General features: G+C 42.4%; 2 protein-coding genes across 3 annotated transcripts; one reads left to right on the top strand and one right to left on the bottom strand.

The window, feature by feature from the left end:
- Positions 1–51: 51 nt before the first annotated feature.
- si:dkey-12e7.1 (uncharacterized protein LOC557553 homolog) lies at positions 52–2,750 on the bottom strand. Its single transcript, XM_029634245.2, has 2 exons — positions 2,557–2,750; positions 52–2,154 (listed from the first exon to the last, which is right to left on the bottom strand). The coding sequence occupies exon 2, from the start codon at positions 2,074–2,076 to the stop codon at positions 943–945; it is 1,134 nt and encodes a 377-aa protein (XP_029490105.1). The 5' UTR covers positions 2,077–2,154; positions 2,557–2,750; the 3' UTR covers positions 52–942.
- A 186-nt stretch (positions 2,751–2,936) lies between these two features.
- Positions 2,937–11,357, top strand: kmt5b (lysine methyltransferase 5B). Of its 2 annotated transcripts, none has more exons than XM_029634242.2 (10): positions 2,937–3,143; positions 3,907–4,092; positions 4,254–4,401; positions 4,507–4,672; positions 4,761–4,870; positions 4,983–5,149; positions 5,262–5,281; positions 5,378–5,514; positions 5,631–5,827; positions 7,273–11,357. In XM_029634242.2, the coding sequence occupies exons 2-10, from the start codon at positions 3,960–3,962 to the stop codon at positions 9,081–9,083; spliced, it is 2,889 nt and encodes a 962-aa protein (XP_029490102.1). In that variant the 5' UTR covers positions 2,937–3,143; positions 3,907–3,959; the 3' UTR covers positions 9,084–11,357. The 2 variants fall into 2 exon arrangements, with proteins under 2 accessions (XP_029490102.1, XP_029490103.1); XM_029634243.2 differs by having other exon boundaries at positions 3,865–4,092.
- Positions 11,358–11,654: the final 297 nt, after the last annotated feature.

The raw sequence follows: 11,654 nt of genomic DNA, 5'->3' as shown, positions 1-11,654 counted from the left end.
GCGACAAGTGATTTTCCCCCCAACACCAAATAACATAAATAGAGCAGCAAAAACTTTACATGGGTCCTTTAATGGATCCGTTGTATTGTAAAATCACAGCAAATGAGTTTTATATCAACAAAACAATGACAAAAAAGGAAATGTCAGGATACAATTCAATGATTTGTTGGAATGTCATTATCTAATACCCTCCATAAATAGGCCTAACTACATTACTGGTTACAAACTAATTAATGAGAGCGCAGATTATGTTTTACCAGTTCAGTTGCAAATTACACCTATTGAGAGAAATCTTCATGGTCAAACAAAAACATTAAGGATAAGGACCTCATGGTTAAGCGAGGCACTGCAGCATCACTAATTCTATTCTTGAAGTAATACATATGCGTTTGTTTACCCTACAAACAAGTGACCCCCCAAAAATACTTGACAACATGTCAAGTAAACCTGTTATTTCACACAAAGGCAATTTTCCATTGAGTGTAATAAGTTGAAATTCTGAACATTCAATGTATATTTGTTACAATTACTTTGACAGAGAACTATTGTTTCAATATCACACACAAGGAATCAATGCAAATGTTTATCGTGGAAGATCTAAAGGCTCATTATATTCCTTCACTCAAGAACAGCATATGAAATATGAAATCTGTATATACAGTATGTGTATTGTTTTTAGAGAAATATTGGACCAATTAAACATTATGATTGATTCAGCTTCTTCAGTAAACTAAGAAATAAGTTAAGAAAAACATTTAAAAATGTCTGATGGATGGTAAAATCAAATACACAATCCTTTTGTGCAATTGAATGGTGAAGGAATAAGCTAAAACGTTCCAGCCACCATTGGAATGGACCCTGATTAGCCTAACTACGCTGCATTCCTGATAAGCTGTACTGAATTCCAACAGCTTATGATTCTGTCTTGTAATAGCATTTTGTTTACCAGAGCCAACTGTCCAGGTGTTGGAGACAATAACAGGACTGCTGGAGGATAGATGACAGCTCTCTGTAACTCTGCTCTCTCCAACCAGGAAGCAGTCGCTCATTGTTAAGGGCCTGTAGCCTGGGGGTCCCCTCTCTTAGAACCTGGTACAGACAGGGCCATCTGCTCTGTATCCTAAGCCTGGTTCGACGGTCTAAAGTAATGCCGCGGACAATCTTTTTGGCCCTTAACTCCCGTAATGCTGGCAGATTAAGACTGGAGAAGACCAGACCACGACTAGGCGATACATCCAGGAACTCTAGAGACATGGACTCCAGCGTGTAAGATATGCCAAGGTTTCGGAGTGGCACCAGGATATGCAATGTCAAGGACTTAAGGTTGGGCAGTGACTTGGTCAGGGTCTGCAAAGTGCTTGGGCTTACTCCTTTGAAGACCCAAAAGTACTTGAGTTCAAGGACACGGAGGTGCTGGAAATGAGTAAGGAGTGACACTGATGTCTCAGACCAGTCAAAGTGCAGGCGCATCTTGGTGATCCGAGGGCAGCTGTGAGAAAGTTTTCCCAGTAACACCTGAAAGTTAGTGACCTGGTCCATCTTGATCTTGGTAATGCTGTCGTGGTGGGAATTGGAACCAACCCGCAGGTCCAGTGGTTCCAGTAGTGTGAATGTCCAGTTCAGGTCCAGATGACTGAGATCCCTGCAGTGGACATTTTCCAGGAGGTCGGAGAGAAGCTCCCCCCATTTGTTGCACTGGTCCCCCAGGTCAAAGCTGGCTTTTAGGGTGAGCAGGCTTGCCCCACGGGATATAAGGTGGTGGGTGTAGTGCTGAACCCATGCTTTCCAACGCTCAAACTCTCGGTTGGACACCAGCAGTCCTTCCTGTCCAAGGTGGATCACCCCACGGCGAGAAAAGTCTGCCACTCTCCAAAGCTTCCCTGATCGCACAAGGCAACTCCAACTGGAGCATACAAGTGCAGAATTGCACTTGTCAACTTCACTCAGGAAGGAAAGCACATGGAGCTGGCATTCCACCGGCAGAAGATTGAAAGGAAATAAGTCATCCCCTGCTTTTGCCATTCTTCTTCTACTGACAGGGACCAGAAGCTTCTTCCTTGGGGACATGGTGTTCATTGGTGGAGGACAAAATCCCCACCAGGATAAGTCTGATTTAATTATGCCATATACATTCTGGTCCAGTTCTTCCCAAGTCTGAGAAAGATAATCAAGTGTTTGTCAGTAATCATCTAACGTTATAGTATACTATATAAATTATATTCTTAACCAAATAATTTAACCAATGCATACATGTCTGGTTACTGGTATCATATGTTATATTAATTGCATAACACGCATATTCCACAGAATGTGTAACGATACAGAGCGTTTGCGAAATATTTGCTGGCTAGGTAGCTAACCCGTAGCAAGAGTGCTTGTAGACAGACAGACAAATGACACCAACATCGTAAATGTTGAGCTTGTCATCGATGTGGCAACGAAATAATGGAACAAATATGTTTCGTTTTTCAATCTGCTCTAAATCTAATCTAAAGTTAAATACCAACTGGTGTGTTGTGCTAGCTAGCGTTATAGTTAGTTATACATTTCACGTACCTTGTAATGATTGTATGCAACAAAAGGAAGAGAAGTAGCTATTTGCTAGCAACCGTGGTCGTTTTTTCTTGTCGATAATTATGTTTAATTACATAGGTTACGGAGAATAAATGTCTATAAGAACAATTTATGTAAAGAAAGTATTGGTTAGCCAGCTAGCTTACAAGGTTAACAGCTGAGTTGTTGTTGGAAATGTCGTCATCAAATCGCGCGTCAAGGTTCTTAAATGTTCATGGGTTTCAAGTTTGAGTAAGCAATGCGCAGGCTAATGTTATTTACATTTATATGGCATTTATAAAGCGCCAGGTACTGTGATGTTTTTTGTCTACAACAATGAAGTTAGCTAATACAACAGTTATTAAACTACATGCAGTCCTTGGTTTATCTAACAAGCTGCCGTAAAATCAAACAATGTATATGTGTATATGTCCAGACAAGCCCCCCCCCCCCCCCCAATCTTCGCCTGGTCGCCATCTTCAATTTTAAATGTTTGTTTTCTCTGACGTTTAAACTAATGGTATTTCTATTTGTTCAGATCTCGGATTCCAGGGTGAATCACGTAATAGTACAAATGCTTGAATAACAAAGTGAGTATTTTAGACAGTTGGTCTTATCAGCGACACTTTTTTTACTGATATTTCATGGACTTTTTTTGTGGAACAATGTTAGCTTACTAACGTTAGCAAGCTAGCTAGCAATTGTTGTTGTGATGTTTTGCTGTAGCAATCGCTTGTTATTATTTAGCTAGCTAAGTGAGAAGAACACACTTTCAAAAGCAGAGCAAGTAACGTTAGTACTAATGGCATGTAATCCTAACTTCTGGCTATTTAATTAGATGTGAAACCTCTGCTAGGTAACCAGAAAACGCATAGCCTCTAAATCAGACCTCATGAGTCATGGGGGTGTTGGCATGCTAGCCTAACGTTAGTTACCCATTTATAATCTTTCAGGCATTAGTTAATTGATTATTGTGCCACATTACACTGGCTAGCACGACCCTATTTCTGCAGGTGCATTGCTTGTTTTGCCTTTCGAGAAAGACTAAATTAATAACCACGATGAAATGCAATGCTATGGAAACTCAAAGTTGACAAGCAACCACAAGATGGCATCATTTGATAAACCATGAATTAGCTAGCTACAATCCGGTCAGGATCTCTGTTAGTTTTGTGGTGCCCCACTTTCTGCTTAATTTATTTGCTTACAAAGCCAACAAGTGCATTGCCTACAAGTCTTTACTCTCAAACCTGTTTGTTTCTTTGTTTAGGTCCAGAATGCATAGTGCTAAATTCTTGTCTATATCAACAGAAGATTAAACCACGCTAGCCTCCCCTCATCCTCACTCTGCAGATCTTCAAGCACAGATTAGAGTATATGCGCCTGACTCTGGCGTAATGAAGTAGATGGGGGAATCAAAGAACATGGTGTTGAATGGCAGGCGGCATGGCAGCAGATTCTCCAGTGATCTATCCATAACCTCGGCCAGGTCACTGCGACAGAGCAAGGGCTCCTTTAGAAGCAGGAGATGTAGTCCACGTAAGTGCTTTCCTTTGGCAATGCTCACCACACAATTACAGAACCATAAATGACCCCTTTCAGCTTCATAAATAAATTACACTGCAGTTTTTCCAGATTTTTAAATGGTTTAATTGTTCAAGTTTTTTGTCTCTCCTCATCTCCTCCCTCTCTCACCTCAGGTGTCAGCAGTTCTGCCCTAGAGGCAGAGAGACGTCATACCCCATCATCTGGTATGACTGCAAAAGAGCTCTGTGAGAATGATGACTTGACTACAAGCCTTATTCTGGACCCCTACCTCGGCTTCCAGACCCATAAGATGAATCGGAGGTTTGTTTCTTCCTGGCTCACAATTGTACACATTTGTAATATAATGACTTGGGCATAAGTAAGCAGCCAAAGTTACGAAATTGACTGTCTATGGTGTACTTTTAGGTTTCGACCTGTCAAGGACCGACATAGACAGTTGAAGGAGGTGCTAGAGTGCTTTAAAAAACATGACAACCTTGAGAAGGCCTTCCATGCCTTGACTGCAGGGGACTGGTCAAGACACCACTTTCCGCACAAGACGAAAGCACAGGGCAAACTCTTCAAAGAGCATGTAAGTTATCTAGAAATATCCATTGTTGAGCAAAAAGCATGAACCATCAAAACGAAAATGTTAACACTATTTCTTTGTGTTTTGGCAGGTTTTTGTTTACCTACGAATGTTTGCAACGAACAGTGGGTTTGAAATACTTCCCTGCAATCGTTATTCCTCTGAGCAGAATGGAGCCAAAATTGTAGCAACAAAAGACTGGTAAGTATCCAAATTCAATTGTGGTAGTCTGCATTTAGTTATAACAAAATGTTGCACTAAGTATATAGTCATTTTTACAAACTCAAATATTCCTTATTCACATTATCCCAAGGAAAACCAATGATAAGATAGAATACCTGGTGGGCTGCATCGCTGAGCTATCGCAGAATGAGGAAAGTGTGTTACTGCGACATGGAGAAAATGACTTCAGTGTGATGTACTCCACACGCAAGAACTGTGCTCAACTGTGGCTGGGACCTGCAGCCTTCATCAACCATGGTATGCATACCCATGCACTTGACACCAACTGGATCTGCCTCATTCAACACACGTATACTATAATTAAAATAGCAGTATTAAGAGACTAAACAAATGTTTTCTTGTTTTTCAGATTGCAGGCCAAATTGCAAGGTAAGTAAAAATTATGCCTGCAACTCAAAGGTAATATGTAAAAAGGAAGTGAATTGTGGAAATAAATAACACCTTTTTCTGTATATGTTGTTACAGTTTGTTTCCACTGGGCGAGATACAGCTTGTGTCAAGGTTCTTGGGGATATTGAACCCGGAGAAGAGATCTCCTGTTATTATGGAGATGGCTTCTTTGGGGAAAATAATGAACTATGTGAATGTTACACATGTGAAAGGTATCATTAATTTCTTGCTTAAATATCAAACTTGTCGTTACTTTATATGTAGAATAATGAGTCATACATTGACTAGGATTGAGATTTCACATCTTTATAATTTCTACTCCCTTCAGACGAGGTGCTGGTGCTTTCAAATCGAAGACTGGACAGCCTACACCCACTCCAATTATCAACAGCATGTATGGCCTGAGAGAGACAGACAAACGTCTCAATCGGCTGAAGAAACTAGAAGACAGCAAATGCTCTGGCAGTCAGTTGGAAGGCTCTAATATGGATCCAGACTCTCAGGAAAATCATGACACACATCCATGTAAGTGCACCTTTGAGGTTGAGCAGGGATTGACATTAATGGTTGCCCTATTTCCTAGACTAGGCCAAGTGAATTGAGCAGTCACACAAGTTGAGCCTGCTCTGTGGTTGCCCCATTGGGCAACAACCAAAATACAAAGAATTCCAGTAGCCTGAAACTTATCTTATTGGTTCCTCCCCATTGTTTAAGTGAACGACAGATAATTTAGGCATTTATGGCAGCTGGGCAAGTTGTGCTTGCACTGAAGTTTCCCCAGGAAATTCAGTACATTTTCTGTGATAACCAACATACAAAGAATTTGATTAGTGATTGTTCTGGTTCCTCCCCTGTGTGTAGGAGAAAGGCATTTATTTATTTTATTTTTTGTTGTTGAATTTTTCCCCTTTTCTCCCCAATTTCGTGGTATCCAATTGTTTTAGTAGCTATCTTGTCTCATCGCTACAACTCCCGTACGGGCTCGGGAGAGACGAAGGTGGAAGGTTGTGGGTTGTGTCCTCCGATACACAACCCAACCAAGCCGCACTGCTTCTTAACACAGCGCGCATCCAACCCGGAAGCCAGCCGCACCAATGTGTCGGAGGAAACACTGTGCACCTGGCAACCTTGGTTAGCGCACACTGCGCCCGGCCCGTCACAGGAGTCGCTGGTGCGCGATGAGGCAAGGACATCCCTACTGGCCAAGCCCTCCCTAACCCGGATGACGCTAGGCCAATTGTGCGTCGCCCCACGGACCTCCCGGTCGCGGCCGGTCACGACAGAGCCTGGGCGCGAACCCAGAGTCTCTGATGGCACAGCTGGCACTGCAGTACAGCGCCCTTAACCACTGCGCCACCCGGGAGGCCAAGATTACATTTTCGAGATCAAGTTTTTGTCATGTGCATAAGTACAGTGAAATACCGGTCTTGCTTATTAGTCTTTCCCAACATTGAAGTCAAGTATGACAAAAACAAAATAGAAATAAGAAGAACCTGAGAAAGTAAGTAAGCTATATACAGTGTTAGTTCCATGGTCAGGTCATTTACAATGTGTAGGGATACTGGAGTGCTAGGGTTAGATATGTATAGGTGTAAGGTGACTAGGCATCAGGATATATGATAAGCAGAGTAGCAGCATGTACTGTATGATGATTGTGTTTGAGTGCGCGTGTGTGAGCAAATGAAGTGTGTTGGTGTGTCAGTTTGAGTATGCATAGAGTCAGTGCAAAAATAAAATAGAAGGGTCAATGCAGATCTTCTGGCAACTAAAAAATACTCCTGAGCTACTATTGGTCAATTATAACACTTACGTGACATGCTGTACTTGTATTAAGAACTGTAACATTTTATGGTGCATACTAATATTATAATACATTGTAATTTTACAATGATTGTATGTAGGTTGTCCTGTTTCTCAAACATTTGAATGACTGTTCTGACGTTATTTCTTCTTTTCTGTTCACATCTTAGCAGTAGGGAGGACAGCCCGCTCTAGTGTGACAAGGCTCAGTGACTCACAAGCTCTAAGCAGGCAAACTCTGTCCAAAATGCCTATCCCTACCTCATCGTTCAATCAAAGACACTCAAAGAACTCCAACGTGCCAAAGAGGCTAAAATCAAAGTCCATAAAGCCTTTGCTCAAGTTAGGAAGAAGGTGTCAGGTAACTGCCCACAAGTGCCCCATTGAGGTGGAAGCTATGGGTTTGTGCCTTAAAGACCCTACAGAATTTGTCAATAACAGGGTCTCACAAAAGAGAGAGATGGATAAGAAAGGGCCCGTGCAAGTGGTGGGAACAAGGGGTGATCTTGAGCACTATACTGCGAAGGAAAACCATCAGAAATCAGTGAAAGATGTTAATAGGTGCCCTGATGGTTTAGCATGCACTCACAGAACTCGCAGTTCAACCAGAGCATCAGTTGGCACACAGGAGTCTGACAACATTAAACTTGAACCAAACTTGCCACCCATCCACTGCAGTGTGGTTAGTAAGACCAAGCCTATGGACCTTGGAGATTGTGTCACAGACAGTCACTGGATGAACAGCTCAAGCCTGGATATCAGCTGCCCAAAGACTGAGAACTGTCACAGATATAAGCAAATGATAAAGCAGGAAGAACACTCTTTCCGACCAGCATCCCTTCTCAAGGAGGAGGTTTCAGACCTGCACCATACAGCCTGCACCACAGACATAGCTGATGGCAGGAAAGAGCTGCAAGGCCTGCCTGATGGTCATGAGCCCTACAACCTGTCTAAGGGAGACAAGCTTCTCCACCTTGGCAAGGGGAAGAAGAAACAGCAGATTACGCGCTATGATTCCCAGCTGATCCTAGCCAACAACAACTCAGGTGTCCCCAAGTTGACCCTGCGGAGACGAAGGGACAGCAGCAGCAGTAGGATTGAGCCTGGTGATGCAGACCCTGTCAAGTCCTCCAGCTCCACAAAGACCAGCATGAAATTTGTTAAGGACCATCATGCAAAGACCAAGAGGAGTTCTTATGCAGCCAGACTGAGTAATGGGACTTTCAGTCCTGTGGACCACATCCGCTCCTCCAAACATGGCCTCAGTCCTGTGGACCACATCCGCTCCTCCAAACATGGCCTCAGTCCTGTGGACCACATCCGCTCCTCCAAACATGGCTTCAGTCCTGTGGATCACATCCGCTCCTCCAAACATGGCCTCAGTCCTGTGGACCACATCTGCTCCTCCAAACATGGCCTCAGTCCTGTGGACCACATCCGCTCTTCCAAACATGGCCTCGGTCCTGTGGACCACATCTGCTCCTCCAAACATGGCCTCAGTCCTGTGGACCACATCCGCTCTTCCAAACATGGCCTCAGTCCTGTGGACCACATCCGCTCCTCCAAACATGGCCTCAGTCCTGTGGACCACATCCGCTCCTCCAAACACGGCCTCAGTCCTGTGGACCACATCTGCTCCTCCAAACTGCATATTCAGCTGCAGCGTGAGCAGGACAGCAGGAGGCTCAGCCAGTATCACCATGGTACTGGGCCCTTCAAGGGTATAGTAGAGCGGGAAGCAGGGGAGGTCTTTGGGCCGACTGTAGCAACATTTGGGATGCATGATGACACAGAGGAAGACTCGTCCTCCTCTGAAGAAGAGGATGAAGATGACGTCTCTGACTCTGACCATGAAGAGTTCGACGATTTCATTCCACTTCCACCAACAAAACGCCTCCGCCTCATTGTTGGTAAAGACTCTATAGATATTGATATTGCATCAAGGAGACGTGAAAATCAGTCACGCACAGTCAATGCATGAGCTTTATGGATCTTTATTTGACTAGTTGATTTAAGTCAACAAAACAAAAAAATCCCATGCTGTTGTAAAATGTTAACTATTTTTGTACATGATGGAACTTTATTTGTTATTCATATAGTAGAATGTGTATATTTTACATAGCATATGTGTAGGCCTTTATTTTTATATCTTCAGCTTTATTTTGTACAATTGTTAATTATATTTAAAGCCTTTTCTTGTTTGTGGGGTAAACATGCTAAATTTTGCTTCACTGACATTCACAAGAATGGAACCTTTTGGGAACACACTTGATGTGCTTTTGTCCGCAATGCAGTGTATACATGCATATAAAATAATGTGTTTTATATATTGTTTTGAGAGTTTGAAAGGAACAGAATTGTTTCTTGCTGGAAGTCTGTGAAAATGTGTTTGACTTCCAGTGATTCCTGGAAGCTGGTCTGTGACATTTTTGACCCATTTTTAATAATTCCTTCATTAATCAAAATGTCTTGGTGATTATGTATTATGTTAACTTTTCAGTTTGTGAAGAGAGATTTTCTTTTTATTCTATTCATTTCACAAAGTCACTCAATTCTCAAACTGTATCACTTCTCAGTCTCCGTTTTAACAATCACAAATTCATTACAACTTATTTGGTCTGGCATTGGTAGTGTAGATATTCAAACACTTTGAAAATCAGATTGTTTTTCTTTGCTATTTTGTTCACCATTTGTTCATCTGAATGACTTTCTGTCTGCTGTGCGTGAATGATGTGCATGTCTCAACTTCTTAAATTGCTCTATCATTTTTTTTTTATACTAGGTTGATTTTAAAGTCGGTTGTACAACTTTGGTGGACCTGTCACTGTATGCTGTCATTCGTAGGCTACTGTCTGTGGTCTTGATTAAGCTACACTACATGGCTAAAAGTTCGTCGAACATCTCATTCCAAAATCATGGCCATTAATATGGAGTTGGTCCCTCCTTTGCTGCTATAACAGCCTCCACTCTTCTGGGAAGGCTTTCCACTAGATGTTGGAACATTACTGCGGGGACTTTCTTTCGGCGTTCCAATTCATCCCAAAGGTGTTCGAAGGGGTTGAGGTCAGGGCTCTGTGCAGGCCAGTCAAATTTTTACACACCGATCTTGACAAACCATTTCTGTATGGACCTTGATTTGTGCATGGGGGCATTATCGTGTTGAACCAGGAAAATACCTTCCTCAAACTGTTTCCACGAAGATGGAAGCACAGAATTGTCAAGAATGTCATTGTATGCTGTAGCGTTAAGATTTCCCTTCACTGGTACTAAGGGGCCTAGCCTGAATCATGGAAAAACAGCCCCAGATCATTATTCCTCCTCCACCAAACTTTACAGTTGGCACTATGCATTCGGGCAGGTAGCGTTCTCCTGGCATCCGCCAAACCCACGTTCGTCCGTTGGACTGCCAGTTGGTAAAGCGTGATTCATCACTCCAGAGAACATGTTTTCGCTGCTCCAGAGTCCAATTGCAGCAAGTTTTACACCACTCCAGCCGACGCTTGGCATTGCACCTTGTGATCTTAGGCATGTGTGCGGCTGCTCGGCAATGGAAACCCATTTCATGATGCTCCTGACAAACCGTTATTGTGCTTTCGTTGCTTGCAAAGGCAGTTTGGAACTCAGTAGTCAGTATCTTCTCGGTTGCAAAACTATTTTTATGCGCTTCAGCACTCAGCGGTCCCATTCTGTGAGCTTGTATGGCCTACCACTTTGCAATTGTTGCTCCTAGACATTTCCACTTCACAATAACAGCACTTACAGTTGCCCGGGGAAGCTCTAGCAGGGCAGAAATTTGATTAAATGATTCGTCGGAAAGGTGGCACCCTATGACGGTGCCATGTTGAGTCACTGAGCTCTTCAGTACAGGCCATTCTACTGTCAATGTTTGTCTATGGAGATTGCATGGCTATGCTCAATTTTATTCACCTGTCAGCAATGGGTGTGGCTGAAATAGCCAAATCCACTATTTTGAAGGGGTGTCCACATACTTTTGGTCATGTAGTGTACCCTTTTGAGTTGCTTGTCGAATGTTGAGAATTACAGTTGAATTTCATATATATGGCTGTGCATTCTATAACTTAATGTATGTCATTCTTAACATTTATCTCCATGTTTAATTGTTTTTCTACCTCAGAAAAAAACTGTACTAAACGTGTCCTTATTTCTGGTGAATGTAGTTTATATAATGCAAATCACAAATGCTTGTTTTTATTTTACAGTTTTAAGTACTCAAATTAAAGGTTTCTTCCAAGTGTTTTGTCTTCATGACCTGCTGTGCTAAGCTGCTGTTTATTTGGGACGTTCTCTTTTGTGGCATTTAACTAAGGAAGGAACATTCTGTAACTTTCTAAAATCAACTTTTATAATCGCATGCACCGAATGCAACAGGTGTAAGACTTAACCGTGAAATGCTTGCTTACTAGCCCATCCCAACAATGCGGAGTTAAAGCTGCAATATGTGCTCTATTTCTATGCGTCCCGTTCTTAAGTTTCGTTTTTGCGTCTTACTTTAATTTTCGTATACCAGCGTCAAACATTTCTGGTTATGGAA

This window comes from Oncorhynchus nerka, linkage group LG25 (genome assembly GCF_034236695.1).
Source record: "Oncorhynchus nerka isolate Pitt River linkage group LG25, Oner_Uvic_2.0, whole genome shotgun sequence".
Lineage (NCBI taxonomy): Eukaryota > Metazoa > Chordata > Actinopteri > Salmoniformes > Salmonidae > Oncorhynchus > Oncorhynchus nerka.
Note: the sequence above shows the minus strand (reverse complement) of the source record. Positions and strands in the feature narration are given on the sequence as shown.

Excerpts from the sequence above, each read along its gene's own strand:
- si:dkey-12e7.1 (XM_029634245.2), bottom strand. The coding sequence starts at position 2,076 with ATGAACACCATGTCCCCAAGGAAGAAGCTTCTGGTCCCTGTCAGTAGA.
- kmt5b (XM_029634242.2), top strand. The coding sequence starts at position 3,960 with ATGGGGGAATCAAAGAACATGGTGTTGAATGGCAGGCGGCATGGCAGC. Across the intron at positions 4,673-4,760 it reads GCAAACTCTTCAAAGAGCAT|GTTTTTGTTTACCTACGAAT; the intron begins GTAAGTTATCTA and ends GTGTTTTGGCAG. Across the intron at positions 5,282-5,377 it reads ATTGCAGGCCAAATTGCAAG|TTTGTTTCCACTGGGCGAGA; the intron begins GTAAGTAAAAAT and ends ATGTTGTTACAG.